This window comes from Dreissena polymorpha, chromosome 9, assembly GCF_020536995.1.
Source record: "Dreissena polymorpha isolate Duluth1 chromosome 9, UMN_Dpol_1.0, whole genome shotgun sequence".
NCBI classification, from domain to species: domain Eukaryota; kingdom Metazoa; phylum Mollusca; class Bivalvia; order Myida; family Dreissenidae; genus Dreissena; species Dreissena polymorpha.
Window position 1 is genome coordinate 104,049,634 of NC_068363.1, and position 18,792 is coordinate 104,068,425.

At 36.6% G+C, this 18,792-nt stretch overlaps 2 protein-coding genes and 1 non-coding gene across 3 annotated transcripts; 2 read left to right on the forward strand and 1 right to left on the reverse strand.

The window, feature by feature from the left end:
- The first annotated feature begins 257 nt into the window (after positions 1-257).
- Positions 258-7,064, forward strand: LOC127846330 (uncharacterized). The gene is made up of 6 exons (XM_052377498.1): positions 258-644; positions 2,871-2,967; positions 4,246-4,896; positions 5,173-5,559; positions 6,084-6,125; positions 6,946-7,064. Exons 1-5 carry the CDS (start codon positions 258-260, stop codon positions 6,089-6,091), a joined length of 1,530 nt encoding a protein of 509 aa, XP_052233458.1. The 3' UTR covers positions 6,092-6,125; positions 6,946-7,064.
- Positions 7,065-8,983: 1,919 nt separating this feature from the next.
- Positions 8,984-9,055, reverse strand: Trnag-ucc (transfer RNA glycine (anticodon UCC)). The gene has a single exon. It is a non-coding gene; the product is annotated as a tRNA-Gly (tRNA).
- Positions 9,056-9,133: 78 nt separating this feature from the next.
- LOC127845538 (ADP-ribosylation factor-like protein 2-binding protein) lies at positions 9,134-16,234 on the forward strand. The gene is given in 8 exon segments (XM_052376549.1): positions 9,134-9,309; positions 10,731-10,791; positions 12,152-12,213; positions 13,222-13,292; positions 13,294-13,329; positions 15,256-15,341; positions 15,593-15,686; positions 15,951-16,234. Coding segments are annotated over 8 exon segments (573 nt in total). The 5' UTR covers positions 9,134-9,263; the 3' UTR covers positions 16,068-16,234.
- Positions 16,235-18,792: the final 2,558 nt, after the last annotated feature.

Here is an 18,792-nt window from a genome sequence, read left to right on the forward strand (position 1 = left end):
GTTTAACCCATTTATGCCTAGTGGACTCTCCCATCCTTTTAAATTGGATCAATTTATTTCCAAAATTAGGTATGTCTAGTATATTTATTTTTATATTTAGAATATTTCTTACAGAACTTGCTTCAAGCAAACAGCGTAGACCCGGATGAGACGCCGCATCATGCAGCGTCTCATCTGGGTCTACGCTGTTTGCAAAGGCCTTTTTTTCTAGACGCTAGGCATAATTGGGTTAAAATTATGTTCACGTGTTTCCAGCGATGAAGACACTAGTGCTTTCCCTTCTCTGCCTCGCTCTGGTGAGCGTGACCGTTAGGGGAACCGGTTACGGTTCCGGCCTTGGATTCGGCAGCACGGGAGGTTTCGGATTGTATGGTTCCGGTCTTGAGTTCGGGGGCGGTTCCGGTCTTGGTTACGGCGGCTTGGGAAGCTATGGATCTTTCGGTTCCGGTCTTGGGTTCAGCGGCTTTGGAGGCTTTGGATCGTACGGTTCCGGTCTTGGTTACGGCGGCTTGGGAGGCTTTGGGTCGTATGGTTCCGGTCTTGGCTTCGGTGGCGGTTCCGGTCTTGGATTTGGCGGCGGTTATGGATCGTTTGGCGGCGGAAAGGGCTACGGCAAGGGAATCGGCAAAATTCCTTTCCTACCGGTAAATACACAATAACAATGAGGTATTATGAGCCGCGCCGTGCGAACATGAGGTTTATGCGGCCAACTTAACTCCAGACCAGCGTGAACTGGGCTTAATGCATTTACGTAAAGTGTCGTCCCAGATTAGCCTGTGCAGTCCGCACAAGCTAATCAGGGACGACACTTTCCGCTTTTATGGTATTTTTGGTTTCAAGGAAGTCCCTCCTTACCGAAATCAAGTTTAGGCGGAAAGTGTCGTCCCTGATTAGCCTGTGCGGGCTGCACAGGCTAATCTGGGACGACACTTTACGCACATGCATTAAGCCCAGTTTTATCAGAACGCGACTCATATGTGTCTATTTTATATACGAAGAGTTTAATATATTTCAATATGTATTATTTTAGGGAGCAGTGTTTGCAGATTATAATATGTGCATTACATAGTGTTCCGTTCATTAATGATTTCAAAAGGACAATGCTATGTGCAAGATTGTATTCCTTGTGTATGCATGAACTAACTAATGTTATCGTAAAACAGACGAAATCAACGCCAGTTGTGTTTCTGTTTCATTATTATTTTGCACATGGATGGATTTTTTTCCCTCAAATATTGCTGTCATTAAAAGTCACATCCGGTTAGTCAAATCCGCTCAAGACGCGCTTACATTGACCAGTAGATGACAACTGAAATGTACATGCATGGCCATAGGGCGTTTGCCATTGGCTCATCCTTACGGAAGTCCTGAAGCTATACAAGTTCTGACATTTGTGGCTGACGGTGAACTTTGAACACCGGAAATGGACGTTTTCTTCACAGAGTTTATACATTTTAGTTAATTAATCATGCCGTTTTGTGAATTAAATTATTTAACAAAACGCCCACTATGACTATGACACTAAATTGGACTTTTGCTAAGAAGAGACTTCATTTAAACGAAAATGTCTTAAACGCGGAAAGCGTCGTCCCTGATTGGCATGTACGGATTGCACAGGCTAATCTGGGACGACACTTTACGCACATGCATTTAGCCCAGTTTTATCAGAACACAACTAATGTGTGATCTATTTGAGCCTCGAACTGGTAAAACGGGGCTTTATGCATGTGCGTAGAGTGTCGTCCCAGATTAGACTGTGTATCCATCACAGGCTAACCAGGAACGATACTTTCCGCTTGTGTGGTATTTTTCGTTTAAAGAAAATCTCTTCTTAACGAAAGTTGACTTAAAGCGGAAAGTTAGCGAACACTTTACGCACAAGCTCCGTTTTCCCAGAGACATGCTAATAGTATTCGCCCTTTAACGTCATCACCATGTTTGATATTGGCCCATAAACATAACATGTCGTGTGAAAAGGCATTAATAAACAGATTCGTTTTGTTCACATTTGTTTCACAACTTGTGACATGATTACGGTTTCGTGGAGAATGACGCCGGCGGTGATGTGATCAAGGTCAATCCTGTTAAATCTCTGCTGGTAGGAGGTTACACGACGACATGCTGTGCGAATCAATCTCTCGCAAACCGGATACGTTCGTTTTACGGTATTCTCTGTCTGAAGGTTTCTTGGAAATAGTACTAACTTTATGGCATCGTCACCTGATCATAACCTTCAAACGCATCGCACAATACCTTCCAGACTGTCCAAATGGCACATGGTTTTTACATTAGTCACAAACAAATGCCATCTACGTTTAAGAACATGAAAATAGTATAAAAGGAATCAAAATTATTCTGTTAACCGATAATTAATGATAATTAACAAAACAAACTTTTTATGTTTGAAGTCCTTAAAAAAGACCATTTAAATGTGGTTTTACCGATTTACCTTATGTACAACAGTCCGGGCCTGCAGTCCTCGTCCACTGCATATGTGTTCGGTGCGAGCAACTCTGCTACATTTTTAGTTACTATGCTTTTAGGTCACAATTTACTAAACATTTTCCTTATATAATTCAATGTAAAAGCGACCACTTTCAGCAAAAATAAATGCAGCATTTTGCACATTGAAACCCCCATGATGATGCCTTTTCTTAAAGGGCATTCAAAACAGAATCGGTGCCAGCAATGCAAAGTTATGACATGCACAACGATAGGAAAACCGCGACACTAATCAAAATTGGTTGTTTTAGCACCTTGTTTTTTCGGCAGTTTTCTAGAGGAATGTACCCGTTTTCTAGTGGGGTGTAACCTGTTTCATTGCGCTGTTCGGTACAATGTAACCTTAATATCTCGACTCTACGTTCCAGGTACCGCGATACCCGATCCCCATTCCCGTGGTCCCGGTCGTTAAAGTGCCTAGGCCGATTCCCGTGGAAATCCTGACAGTTGCCAAGGTTCCAGTTGGTACGTAACCACGGTAACAGTTAAAGTAACGACTTGATTTATGGAAGCAAAGAGCGAGGAAATTTGTTTTACTGAGCTTCAACTGTGGCGCCCCAGGAAACCCGATACCTTGCGGGTCGTGTAATACCATAGGGGACAGTGCTGTGCATTTTGGCATGAACTTACATAGGGTAAGTAAATTGGGAAAAATTAAATTTTTCAAAGTCCAATTTGAAACAACTGTGTATTAACATTGATAACAAAGGTATTGGCCTACATGTAGAAAAAATTCTGACAAATTTTCTTAAAAAATGGTATTACACGACCCGCAAGGTATCGGGTTTCCTGGGGTGATTGTGGGAGCAGCTTTTTATTACAATACGTTTACGTGTTCTTTTAACAAAATATTATATTTGTAATTATAAATAATATTTGGGCCGCACTCTTGGAAAACTGGGCTTCAAGGGACCTTTTTACAGATTTTGGCATGTATTGTAGTCTGTCATAATTGCTTTAAAATTTATATTGATTAATATTAACATTTAAACTAAAGAGCTTAAGGAAAAAAGAATACATTCAAAGAAAAAAGAGAGAAATTCTCAATTTGGCTTAAACCACTGATCCTTTGGAGTAAAAGGCATTCGTGATCATACAGGGTTATGCGTATTTTATACTTTATATAAGCAGTCATTGTAGTGGCGCAAAATATAATGATCACAACAGAACTTTCAAAATTATTCAATCTTACAATTTATCATTTTCAGGTTTTTAAATCGTCAAAAGGTGCATATAAAGGATATTTTGAGCATGGTAAATGTTCAGTAGTATTGTTTCCTCGCAAGTACAATACCTGCAACGAACATTTGTGAATCTGAAACACTTTATTCTATTTTGTCAATTTCCCAAAACGTGAAAAGTTGCACGTTCGTAACACGTAGTCTCAGATTAGCCTGTGCAGTAAGCAGGGATGATTGTGAACGTTTTAAGTAAGTCTGTTCTGGACGAAAATTTAGTCAAGGCGCAAATTGTCGTCCCTGATTAGACTGTGAGCGCTGAACAGGCTAATCAGGGACAATACTGTACGCACATGCATGAATCCCAGTTTTCCCAGAGACTTGCTCATTTGTAATACATGTATATGTTTTGCTCATAAACAATATTTCGATTATGTGTTTTGTTTAGCTCTCGTTTTATAAGCGTGAATACTTAACTGAAACGATAGTAAAGTTAAGCTTGCCTTCATCGTTAAACAAAAGGTTTTGACTCGATTTTACCAACTGAATACATCGTATTTTCCAGCAAAAGGAAAGGGTGGATACGGAAAGGGCCTGTCGGGTGGATTTGGAAGTGGATTTGGTAGTGGATTTGGTAGTGGATTTGGTAGTGGATTTGGTAGTGGATTAGGTGGTGGATTTGGTGGATATGGAAGCGGCCTGTTAGGTGGAATCGGTAGTGGATATGGAGGTGGATTTGGCGGATATGGAAGCGGCCTGTCAGGTGTATTCGGTAGTGGATTTGGCGGATATGGAAGCGGTCTATCAGGAGGAGTCGGTGGTGGATTTGGTGGATATGGAAGCGGCCTTTCAGGTGGGTTAAGCAGTGGAGTTGGCGGATATGGAAGCGGCCTGTCCAGTGGAATCGGTAGTGGATGGGTGAGTGGAGTTGGCGGTGGATTGGGTGGATACGGAAGCGGCTTGTCAAGTGGATTTGACAGCGGGTTGTTGGGTGGATTTGACGGATTTGGAAGCGGCCTGACTGGTGCATTTGACGGATACGGTAGCGGATTGTCGGGTGGATTTGGCGGATTTGGTAGCGTTTTGTCAGGCGGATATGGTGGATTCAGTAGCGGGCTCGACGGTCTGGGTGGTAATATCGGTGGATACGGTCTTGGGCCTGTTGGATTTGGCGTCGGTGGTTTGGGTAACGGTATCTGGGCCGGAGGACTGACAGGTAACATGATATTAAGTATTGATCAGCGTTGATAAAATTAATTAAGAATACGTTGATGCAATCTATATAAATACAAACGAGTACTGATGTCAACACTTGTGTTATTAACATCATAAGTCGTCTGTAGAATCTGTTGGAATTCAATAAACATGTATGGCTATAATACTTTTTTTTCTCACCACCGTTCTCGTCAATATGTTTCAATCATATTCAAAACACTCGCCAACGGTGCCAATTCCAAAACACGTTTTTCACGTTCAACATATAAATAAGCAGGCGGCTGGGGAGGTAGCAACGTTGGCGCAGGATGGGGGACCGGAAACCTCGGATCCAGTGGCTGGGGAAACGGAAATCTCGGATCCAGTAGTTGGGGAACCGGAACCGGCTGGGGGACCGGAAACCTCGGATCCAGTGGCTGGGGAAACGGAAACCTCGGATCCAGTAGTTGGGGAACCGGAACCGGCTGGGGGACCGGAAACGTCGGATCCAACGGCTGGGGAACCGGAACCAGCGGCTTTGGAACTGGAACTGGCTGGGGGACCGGCTGGGGGAACGGAAACATCGGAACCAGTGGCTGGGGGACCGGAACCGGATCGGGGATCGGTAACATCGGAACCAGTGGATGGACGGCCGGAAACATCGGATCCGCCTCTTGGGGCAAAGGTGAGCATGCCAATGGTTAACAACAATTTTGACAATTTAACCAAGTCGTTTATGAAGCATTGATGCATAGCTGAATAAAATAAAACCGGATATTTTTAAATCATTATAAAATCATTAGGCTATTCAAATTATAATTTTATAATATACGAAGTAACAAAATTCCTAACATTTTGCTGAGACTTAAATAAATTTCAATGTAGCATACAATGAAACTCCCAAAAGCAAATAACCTTTCATCTGCATATGCGGCCTTGCATTATAAAACTGTATTGTAAACCCATTTATTCCTAGTGGACTCTCCCATCCTTCAAAATAGGATCAATTTATTTCCAAAATTAGGTATGTGTAGTATATTTATTTCTATATTTAGAATATTTCTTACAGCAATTCCTTTAAGCAAACAGCGTAGACCCAGATGAGACGCCGCATCATGCGGCGTCTCATCTGGGTCTACGCTGTTTGCCAATGCCTTTTTTTCTAGACGCTAGGCATAAATGGGTTAAATGCATTTTACATTATTACAGTGGTGTAACCGGAAGATTCCCAACTATACATTTAACAAAAAGGTAAGATAGACGATAGCTTTTGAATACGAAATGGTCAAGTTACAATTGTGATGATGCTGTCGAAGACGACGACGATAATGATGGTGGTGGTTGTGGTGATGATAGTGATTGATGATGAAGATTATGATGGCGGTTGTGGTGGTGATGATGATGATTATGATGATGATGATGATGATGATGATGATGATGATGATGATGATGATGATGATGATGATGATGATGATAATGATGATGATGATGATGATTATGATAAAAATAATAGTTATAATTTAAGGATTAATAATTGTGAGGATTGCTATTGTTATTATGATGACGAGATAAAGAATGACGTTGGTTGTTATTTTAATGGTAGTTGTCATAGTAACAGTGATGATAATGATTGTTGCTGCTGCTGATTGTGATGAGGCGGGGGACTAAGAATATACATGTAATGAATTGAAAAGTTTTAAAGTAATCATTGAAAAAAATTACTGTTTTAGAGTGGTTATTTATATAAATTATTATTATATTGTTATTATTTGACTACGTGTGATGATAGATGTTAGTAATCAGTATTTCTCACTACAGGCCTCACTTAACCCAGTTATGCCTAGTGGACTCTCCCATCCTTCTAAATTGGATCAATTTATTTCCAAAATAAGGGATGTCTAGTATATTTATTTCTATATTTAGAATATTTCTGACAAAAATTTCTTTAAGCAAACAGCGCAGACCCAGATGAGACGCCGCATCATGCGGCGTCTCATCTGGGTCTACTCTGTTTGCAAAGGCATTTTTTTCAAGACGCTAGGCATAAATGGGTTAAATTAATTAATTTCAGATGAATCCTAGTGGATGTTGGGCCTTGTTACGCCGCGATGCTGCTGTGCTGTACATTCCTGTAGATATCATCCTCATTGCTGTACCACAACTACCCTTTTAGTGAACACCTTTTTGTTTCCTCTATGATATGAACATATTTCTGTCGCTGTTGAAGTGTATTTTCATGATTAAACGATTGTTAAAAAACGTGTTGCGTAAATGGTACTTTATGATACAATATCATTTTGTAGCGAAGGAGTAAAAAGCATAAACATAAGTCTCGCAATAAACGACCATACAGTATACAAGACTGTCATGTACAATAAGATGAATGCAGTCGTTTCAGTTCAATATTTAAAGGGGCCATTTCACGTTTTGGAAGATTTACACATTAAAGAAAAGTTGTTTCCTAAGGAAAAGGAAACAGCCGTCTGCCAGTGTTACTGGATAGTTACATATCGAAAAAGTAGGAAATATTTGAACAAAAATAATTGTTATAACAGCTACTGTTTGTGTTATTCCTTTTTTTAAACTGTGCATTAAATTACCTGTAATATGATTACAAATAAGGGTGTTTAAAAAGGGCATATTGACGTTATTTGCCCCTATATGTGTAAGCTTGAAAAACAGTGTAAGTTTCTTCTTTTCAAGCAGATATTTATATATTAACAATGTTATGAAGATAAAATCATTTATAAAACGTATACACGGGTGCGTGTCTTAATTCGTCATCTGTTTTGGATGGGAATTCAACTAAAAAATCCAAACTATAACTGAATTGTCTTTTTTATTAAAGACAATGACAAGCCTTTGATCGGAACATAACATTGACCTAAAAGAATTGGCTTTATGAAGCCATTAGATTAGGAAGTAAGTAACAAAAATACGTGACGCACCCATAGGACCCCTAAAAATCGTGGGGCACATAGGCAGTTGCCTACTGTGTCTAATGGGAAATCCGGTACTGGAAGTCGCCCGCAGATACATTTCTTTTAGACTTTTCCTTCATTGAGTACAGTTTACCCTCGTCTCGACTGTTTTCCCACGCTGTGTTCATGGACCAAGAAGATTTTATGCACGTCACTATATGTTCGAAGCTAGCCCTGCGGATATACTATCGGCGGAAGATGGTCGGGAGGAGCGTGTGGTTCAGAAGTGCTGGCGTGCCAATGCGGGCCATGCAGCAATGCAGACAGGGGCATTAAAGGGTGGCCATGTGAATGTCATGAATGTATTCTCGGACGCCAGTCCTAATTTCGCTCTTCATAACTGTACGAACTATCCGAAGTCGGGGGGGGGGGGGAGCAGCATAGGCTGGGCAGCGCGCATAGAGCGGGAAGATATAAGGTTTTCTTCATAATTATCATTCGCAGAAGGAGCCCATCACTATGCCAGGCTTCCTTTTCGTGCGCATTATTGGTCTACCTGTCTCATAGGTCAACGTGCACTGATTTATTTGAATCTACTATAACTTAAGTTAAATCTCGGAAAACCGGAATACATTTGATATATTTTTCGCTCACAATAAATCTTTATCATCTCTCATGTCACTGGAATCACATCAATTAGCAGCCTCATGATCAGGTGAAGAAAGATCGTAAACAGCGGAACACTACGTCCACCACTGTGTATAGGCTTAAAGTCTGGTCAGGGTAGACCTTAGTTACACAAAATAAGTAATAACATAGCATGTTTTAACAATATTGGCAATGTAATGATATAATCTGATGTTACTTTGAACCAGTTGCTTTATTATTTTAAGCAGATTAAAAATCCATAATCTCTGCCCAAGCCTGCGCGCATTGTTACTCTATTCCTCATGGATACAGATCTAGTTTTTATCGTCATACAATTGTTTGTGCTTTCTGTTTGTATTCTAAGGGGCGAAATTTTGAAATCGTATGTGATACTTTAAGTGTTTGTGCTTTCTGTTTGTATTCTAAGGGGCGAAATTTTGAAATCGTATGTGATACTTTAAGTGTTTGTTTGACTTAAATGAAAACGTAACAAAGACATGCGGGTGGAATAGAAATAAACATAGTCAGTAATAAAAGACATGCGTCGGCCGGGAATCGAACCCGGATCGACTGCTTGGAAGGCAACCATGCTAACCTTTACACCACCGACGCCGCCATTTATGTGGAGGATTATTTAATATTTATATACACATATGATTTCTTTGCAAACAGTTCTGAATTTCAATATACTCGTCGACATTATTACAACCACTATTTCACATATCCTAAAGCTAGTGATATTTTGCGTGGTTTCATTTTTTTAATACAGTGTTTATTTTCGTTTTACGATGTAACTGAGGAAAGCACTTCCTGTTTAAATATGGCGTCGAATGTCGGCGAAGGCGATTCGAACGCGAACAAAAACGGTGAGTTGCAAATAATTATTCCCATTTATATTAATTGTTTAAGCCGTATCAAAAGATTTTTTCGTATGACACCAAGAAAGAAAATAATAAAACATTTTTACATTGTAAAACTGGCTCGTTAATCTATTTTATGAATTTCGGATGTAAACAATCCAGTTACCTCCCTTGCCGAATTCAATTCTTGATGCCGTTTTAGTAACTGATTAAGGATATCAAAATTAATGATTGAAATAGTGTGTATATTTTAAGACTGTGAACACATATCATCTCGTTTTGATTGCAGTTTCCTTTATTATTGTTTAACACAATAGAATGTATATTACACCTTTCATTTGGATTATGTCGGTCTGTATCTATCATGAACGACAACTCTGTTCTATGGACTTGTTGCAACTTGAGTGTGCATATTTATACTTGAGCTTCAAAGTCAATTCCATCTACTTGTGTAGTTGTTAAAATTGGAAGTTAAAGACATGGCTGCAGTTTGTTTTCAATGTAAGTAACGTTTTTTTTACTTTAAAAATATAAATAATTTATTGTTAAAAAATCATGACATAAGTAATAGATTTGTCAACAGTTTAAAACACATTGATGATTTAGTCTGTCATTACTATTGAATTAAAGAATTTGAAATTTTATTTGAATCAGATGGAATTTAAAATAAAGCTGCTACATGTAATGATGTGTAAAGGACTTTCTCACAGATACTCAATTTTTATTAACACAGTTTCAAAATAATAAAGAACACTGTATAAATTATGGAACAAATATCACAGATAATGTAAATCATTCTTATGTACTAGAACAGATTTGTTTATGAATTATATAATTCAAAATTGATAATTATTAAGTGTTATCAGTGTGTGTAACTGTTTTTTTCATACAAACTCGGGGCCAGTTTTTGGCTCCATTCCTAATGCCAATGGAAAAAAGTATTTATGTTTCCTAAATGGGACCTAAGAATTCCCAATTGAAGGTTTAAACAAATAAATTTAGATCTCAACCTTTAGTTCATCTCCCATCCAGCTCTACAAGTTACACCTTAGAATAGTAAATAATATTTATAATAGTAAAAAAAACAACACTAAATTTGTAATTTCCCAATTTTGGTCAAAATGCCGTGATTTTTCCCAATCCCAAGGGACCTGACCCCAAAATGGTGAAAAACCCCCACTAGTTAAATACTTTAAACAATTGAATTATATGGACTTATTCTGTTGTTTTTGTTAAATTGTGTTGCGTGTCAATCAACCATATTAAGTAAAATGACTCTAAATATAAACCAGATCGGATGGCCAAGTGGCATTGACACTTAGCCTTTTGATGAGGATCTCAGAACGACTTTCCAACACTCCACTAACTGAGCTAGCCTGACTCGATGTCACTTAAAAATTGGTTTTCAAATTATAATATTTTTGTAGATGCTATGGACACAGAGGACCTTGGACTATTTGGGGATGAGGAAGACCTTGCCATGTCAAAGTAAGAATTGTTAAAGAGTTATGTTACTAGTTCTACCCTGGAATCAAAACCAATAACTTTTCAATAACTTTTCAATACAATAAGGCTTTCGATTCAATTGTGATAAAATAAAAAAGTATTAAGCTAAGGGCTGTGTCAGAATTTTTTCTACCATGGTTGTCATCTAAACTGATACAATTATCATTTAAAACATAATTTTGTGATGCACAAATTGATTTTGAAAGAGTTAGGTTTGAGTGGACCCTTGAATACAATATGTCGTATGCAATAAGTATGCAACCTTTTTGCTTTCTTTAAGGTCTATAAAATGTCACAGTAGACACTAAGTCTGTGCTTATTCTTGATATGGATAATATTGAATGTAGATGTTCACAAACAAGCAGATCTTACATCATACATGTTCATGATGTGAATTAAAATCGTGCAAACATTGTCATTTAGGACAGGCAGTGATTTTTTTTGCTTTAATTTGTTACAGCCTGTGCCATTTGAATTGGGAAAATTAGCGCGATAAACCGTGAAATTGGGAAAAATAGCGCGATAAACCATGAAATTGGGAAATATTAAGCATTATAAATAGGATTATAAGTAACAGAAGTGATATTGTTTTTAAGTGCATGTTGAGGGAGTTTTCTAGAAAAGGAGTCTGGTCAAATCGGTGTTTTTTTTAATCAATAAAAGTGGCAAGTTTGGGAATGATTTATGGACAAAAATGACTAAATTCAAGTTATATATTATGTAAGATGTTTAAAAAATAAAGTTGAGACCTAGATTTAAGAAATCATAATTAAGTTATATGAGACTTTTTTTTTTTTTTTTGAAGTTGGGCTTTTTTTGGGAAATTTTGGTCAGAATTTTGGGAAAAAACGTGCATTTTTGCGATTGGGAAGCAGCCGAAATTCGGCTGTAAATTAGAGCAAAAAAAATCACTACCAGGCTAAATTGTATTTCTGTGTCATTACATTACACAAGGTCATCCTTGCCTTATGGACACAGGTCTACTTTTAAATAGTTTAGAAATTTTTCAAGCACAAAGAGCTCTCTCCAAATCACTTAGATTATTTGATATTGAGTTATTAATTTGCTTACAAGCTGTGATTGGTAAAATTTCTCTAAAGAAAATTATCAGCTTAATACTATAAATAAGGATTCATTTTAGGAATAACATCAACACAAAAATTGTACATTTTCAGATTTTTTTTATTTTAACCAAATACGTCAAATGTGTAGCCTGCACCGACAGCTTTGATCATTGTTGCTTGATGTAAGCAGTGCTTGACATTTGTTAGGGATATTGTAATGCACATTTTAATTCAACAATAAATGTTATTGTTACATAATGTCTGTTTGTTTATTTCAGTTCTAGCATCACAGATACCAAATTTGACTTAGTAATAGGCAACATTGAGGATATTGTTATGGGTAAGTACAATTTTAAGTATCCATACGCACAATTAACAGAATTTAACACAGTGTTAAGCATTTGTCAATTTTATTTTTTTGCGCTAAATGTTACGTTAGTGTAAATAAAAGAGCACACAACTACAATAATACAAAATCTTAAGGCAACTTTAACTCCATAATTGCACAATTTCTTTCAATTGCATTATCTCTGGGTGCATAATTTATAAATAGCAATAAATAAAGTCAATACTGGTAGCTGTTCAATATTGAACCATAATCTTTTCATTGTAATGACCTGTGTTTGCCCTTTCCCACTCTGAATCAAAGTGGGAATAACTATATGCATTCAGCATACAAGCAGAGCAGCCTGCAAGGTATTCAGGTTTTAATGCTGTTTGCTGCTCATCAGTATCTTAGGGCTGCAAATGCAGCCGCTAAATCTTAAATTTATGAAGAAAGTTCTTTAATTAAATTTGATTTTCTCAGGGACTTCAAATGGGTCAAAATGCTTATGTGAGCAGTAAAGAGTTAACTACCAAGATTAAGATTCATAATCCTATTCAAGAGTTTTAATACTAATCTCTATGACCTAAAAATACAGTACCAAATGAATATATCCTGAACTGAACTTATCTTGAAATATAATTAAGGCAATTATGACTTTTACACCATCACAATTGTACACTTGCACAATCATTTTGGCAATTTTAGCATTGTGTATGTAAAGGCTCAAGAAATGCTAAAAAAATCAAATGTTAACATGGTCACCATGCTTAAGAATTTAGAGCCATTTTTGTAACATTTGTTTATATTATGTTAATAATCAATTCAAGTTGTTTTCACTATATGTAATATGTTTTTTGGAAGTTTGTATTTGTACACATTTCTGGTAGATAAAGTAATGATACCTCATTTAATTTATAATGTGCATAATTCAGCATATACATGTACTGTTAGTTTAGGAAATTTGTAAACATTAATTTATAGTTAAATATTCAGTTCTCAATGTTTTTTTTTGTTTTTCAGAAGAAGAATTTCAAACAATGCAGCACAATTTCTTAGAAAAATATTATAATGAATTGATGGACACAGAAGAAAAATAAATTTATATACACAGATATTCATAGAGAATATGTAAGTAATCCTGTTGACATATTTATAAACAGATTCTAGACTTTACAATAATCTGAGATTAAAGTGATAAGGAATTATCCAATTGTTATTAGTAATTGTTTATGATTCTTTACAATTTATTTAATGCTATCTTCTACCCATTGAATTTCACAATAAAAAAGGGGAATGTTGCCGTTTAAAGTAATATTATATATTTTGGTAGCCAAAGTAAATAAAACTAACTTTATAAGGAATGTTGTACGGCTATGTGAATAATAGTTTTAAGTCATACATGTTGTGTTTTAAAGTATTTGCATTTATATTAGCACTTAACATCATACAATTTTGTTTACTGCATTATAAAGGTAAAGTTTTACACTTAGAAAAAGAAATTGCAATTATTTTCAATTGGTAGGTGTTCACATGGAAATAAAGCCTACCAATATTTTTACTTTGCCGTAAACAAATATGAAAAACATTAAAACTGAATAACTGGTTCTAAACTGATACTTTTTTATCTCATTAATTTTTAATTGGACTTTTCTGTTAGTAGTGCATCAAACCCTTTCCTACCCTTTCAAATAGAACTAAAATACAAGGTTTACCTTTTTATGCCCCCTTCGAAGAAGAGGGGTATATTGCTTTGCTCATGTCGGTCGGTCGGTCGGTCCGTCCACCAGGTGGTTGTCGTATGATAACTCAAGAACGCTTGGGGCTAGGATCATGAAACTTCATAGGTACATTGATCATGACTCGCAGATGACCCCTATTGATTTGAGGTTACTAGGTCAAAGGTCAAGGTCACGGTGACCCGAAATAGTAAAATGGTTTCCGGATGATAACTCAAGAACGCATACGCTTAGGAATCATGAAACTTCATGGGTAGATTGATCATGACTCGCAGATGACCCCTATTGATTTGAGGTCACTAGGTCAAAGGTCAAGGTCACGGTGACCCGAAATAGTAAAATGGTTTCCGGATGATAACTCAGAACGCATACGCCTAGGATCATGAAACTTCATGGGTAGATTGATCATGACTCGCAGATGACCCCTATCAATTTTGAGGTCACTAGGTCAAAGGTCAAGGTCACGGTGACCCGAAATAGTAAAATGGTTTCCGGATGATAACTCAAGAACGCATACGCCTACTAGCATCATGAAACTTCATGGGTAGATTGATCATGACTTGCAGATGACCCCTATTTTTTTGAGGTCCTAGGTCAAGGTCAAGGTCACGGTGACCTGAAATAGTAAAATGGTTTTCGGATGATAACAAGAACGCATACGCCTAGGATCATGAACTTCATAGGTAGATTGATCATGACTCGCAATGACCCCTATTGATTTTGAGGTCACAAGGTCAAAGGTCAGGTCACAGTGACCCGAAAAAGTAAATGATTTTCGGATGATAACTCAAGAACGCTTTTGCCTAGGATCATGACACTTCATAGGTACATTGATCGTGACTCGCAGAACCCCTATTGATTTTCAGGTCACTAGGTCAAAGGTCAAGGTCACAGTGACAAAAATCGTACTCACACAATGGCTGCCACTACAATGGACGCCCATATGGGGGGCATGCATTTTTTACAAACAGCCCTTGTTATTAATCGTTTTTTATTAAAACCAACTCAACAGCCTTGGTTTTATTTCTAAATCTAGGGATATCGACCCTGAAGTTAAGGGTTTTAGTGTAAGCTTAAGGAAGTTAAGCCCCATAAGTTTTTATGCTCAAACCTTTAAATTGGGGTTTATTGTAAGCTCAAACTCCAAAATGAGTGGCTTTTGAGAAAGCTAAGTCCACACATTTAGAGTATTTAGTGTTACTACAAGCTCAAACCCATAAATGAGTTTTTTTTTTAGTGTAACCTCAATCCTGAAATAAGGTTCTTTATTACTGTAAGCTTGTTATTTATATTGATGAGGGAAATGATTCGATTTCAGGTGAGTTTAATAGAGCATTACTTAGAAGAGGAATTGAGTCAGCGGCTCCCAGGCTTCAGTATGGCTGAGTTCATCCAAGAGGTCATGTAAGTATGCGCTACCTATCCAAATGAATTATGCTCTGGGCAAACCGGTCTAATAATGTATGTGTGTTAAATATCTTCTCAGATTAGAGTGTGCAGTGTCAGTTTTTGTTTACAGTCGAGACATGCTTCTGGTTCTGTCAGGCGCACTTCTTCAAGTAAAACATGTATTATGGATTTAGGATGATAAGTGTAAAATATAATATATTAAAATATTTGCAGTAAATAACAATTGTTGTTTTGTTTTGTTTTAGGGGGAGAAAGGAGTTAGAGGGCGAGATTTTTGAAATGCTTCATACCTTCAACGATTTTATGTCTTTCAAAGAAATGTTCCTAGATTTCAAAGCAGTAAGTATGGCAACTATATGCTGTGGTCACTTTAAGGTTTATTGACTAAAGAGAATTTTATTTGTTGGATATTTTATTCATTATATTCCTTTGTCAAGACCTAAAAATAAGTGAAACATAAAATGTTTATTAAAAATCAAAACAAGCTTTTTTAAATTATATCCAATATAACATTGTTTAAATTAAAGGGAGTCATTGCTTACATTGTAATGATGAGCAGAGAGCCTGTTCAATGTAATAATTATCTCCCCATGTCTGTTTCAGGAGAAAGAAGGCAGAGTTGTGGATCTTAGTGTAGGTATCACTGTGACCCACTTGGGTTCAGACTTTGCCTGGATGGGTCATCGTTTTCATTGTCTGGACACTCTATGGACCGAGTAAGCATTGACCACTGACCAAGCATTGACCATTGACCCCAGCCTTGACCTCTCACCAGAGCCACTCTGGATATTATTGACGTTCTAATGTTGTGCTTCAGACCTTCACTCTGTTTGGAGGCTGTTGAAATATTTATTCTTATGTATTCTTACTTGAATTGAAAAGTTGTGAATGTGTATTCAATAGTTTTTAATACATTGATATAACATAATATAATTCATCTTGCAAATGGTTTCATGTGAAGGGAATAAATGTTATTAATATCTTAATGTGACTTTATAATTTTATAAAATATCTATATTCACAGACTAGCAAATCTGAAGAGATGTTATTTGTTAAGCTTGATATGTTTCAGGCACATTACTTGTAAAGTGACTATGTTAAAATGTTGAAAACCTGTTATAGTTAAGTCTATTTCCATCAATGTTTATAATTGATGTTAAATTATCTCATGAAAATAACACTCTTTTTCTATTAAAATATGAGTTGTCAGATAAATAGAAAGCATATTGTTTAAGTTTTAAATATGTGCAAGTTCCATTAATGCATAGTAAAGTATTACAATATAAAACATATTTTGCACCTGTTATTAAATATATAGCCAGTGAATGTTATTTACAAATACTCTTATACCTCATATCCGTCCCAAACAGAGGTCTCTTAGTTTTTAAATAATTAACCTTCAGTTTTATTTTAATTATAATTAAATATGCATATTGTAACTATATATTCATTTTCAACCTTTTAACCACTGCAGTTGCATTGTATAGTGCTGTAGGATAGAGTGAAGACTTACGATTATTTTCCGAATATTATGTGTTCACGTCTATATTTATTTTAAGTGTATAAAAACCTCATTTACATTTTCAATATTTTTAGCTTGACTATTATATATGAAATATATGTAGTGGAGCTATCCAACTCACCCCGGTGTCGGCGTTGGTGTTTGGGTTAGGGTTAGCGTGCAAATGTTAAGTTTTCGTACTACCCAAATATTGTCCCTTGACATATTGCTTTCATATTTGCATACTTGTTTACCAACATGACCCCAACCTATAAACAAGAGCAGACAACTCTATCAAGCATTTTGTCATAATATATGGCCACTTTTCCACTTAGAATATGCAGCAAATGTTAAAGTTTTCGTACTACCCCATTTATTTTTTATTTTTATTGTCCCTTGACATATTGCTTTCATATTTTGCATACTTGTTTACCAACATCACCCCAACCTATAAACAAGAGCAGACAACTCTATCAAGCATTTTGTCATAATTATTGCCCCTTTTATACTTAGAATATGCATATTATTGATAAATCTATGTTAAAGTTTGCGTTCTACCCCAATATTTCCTATATCCTTTGACATATTGCTTTTATTATGTTGCATACTTTTTTACCAAATGACCCCTACCTATAAACAGAGCAGACCACTGTATGAAGCATTTTGACATTATTATGGGCCCTTTTACATTTGACACGAGATAATTGAACATTTTGCTTAAAAGTGCCATACCTTCTTTATTTATAATCACATTTATTATTAGTTTGACAAAACAACCTTACCCTTACCACAAGGATTCCACCCAAACAATACCCCATGCCCCTACCCAGAATCCCCCTCAACCCCCCCCCCCCCCCCCCCCCCATTTGTTTTTAACATCATCTAATAAATTACCACACCCCACTTATACCCCCTCTCCCCCCCATCCCCCGCCCCCTCCCCCCCCATTTTTTTTAAACATTATCTTATAAATACCACACCCACACATTTACCGCCCATCACCCCCCCTTACCCCCCCCCGCATACCCCCCCCCCCCAATTTTTTATTAATTTTTCTATTTTTTTATTTTTGAAAGATCATCTAATAAAGACCACACCCCATATTATACCCCTCTCACCCCCCCTCCCCCCAATTTCTGAAAAATTGTCTTTTGTAAAGAAAAACATGTGAGTGTAAGGAAATGTTTCACATTAGATTAGTTTTCCCAACAACCTGGTTATATTTATTTTACGTTTTTACATGATCTTTGGCTGTATTAAGTAAAAGTATATCATGTTGTGTTAAAAAGACTATAGGTGGTTTTTATTTGAATTCTGTAACGTCCTTCTTTAAAACATTCCGAAATATCAAGCTGTTATTTATCTTGTTGACGTTTTCATGTTCATTGTGTACGATCTTTTGATGATGTTTTCCTATGTTCCTGCCATGCAGAGAAAAGACAATAAAATCTTGATGAAAACTTTAATGCGTACGGTTTATGGTATGTTTAAGAACATCATCATTTGTGATTCAACACTGATGTTAATATGATTATTTTTTAACAACGAATGTACTACTTACTGCACAAGACATGTATTTAATTGTCAAGAACAAATCTGACGACGACGCAGGACTCGTCTGAGAAGGAAATCCAGCAATATGTGGGAACATAAATTCAACACAACCAACTTAATAAAGTGTACAAATAATAAGGATTCATCAGATATATTAATCAACTGAAATAAAATTTATCCTTTGTTTGAATATAGATATCATTTTTTTACACATCTTCCGATTCCGAACTTGACTGAATTAGCTTTTCATGTGGTCTCCATTTTTAGCTCGGGTTTTTCCGAGAAACCTGAGGTATTGTCATAGCCAGCTCGTTGTCCGCTGTCTGCCATGCTAAATCCTTAACATTGGCTCTAAAATCAAGTTGTGCTTCCACTGACAACATTGAAACT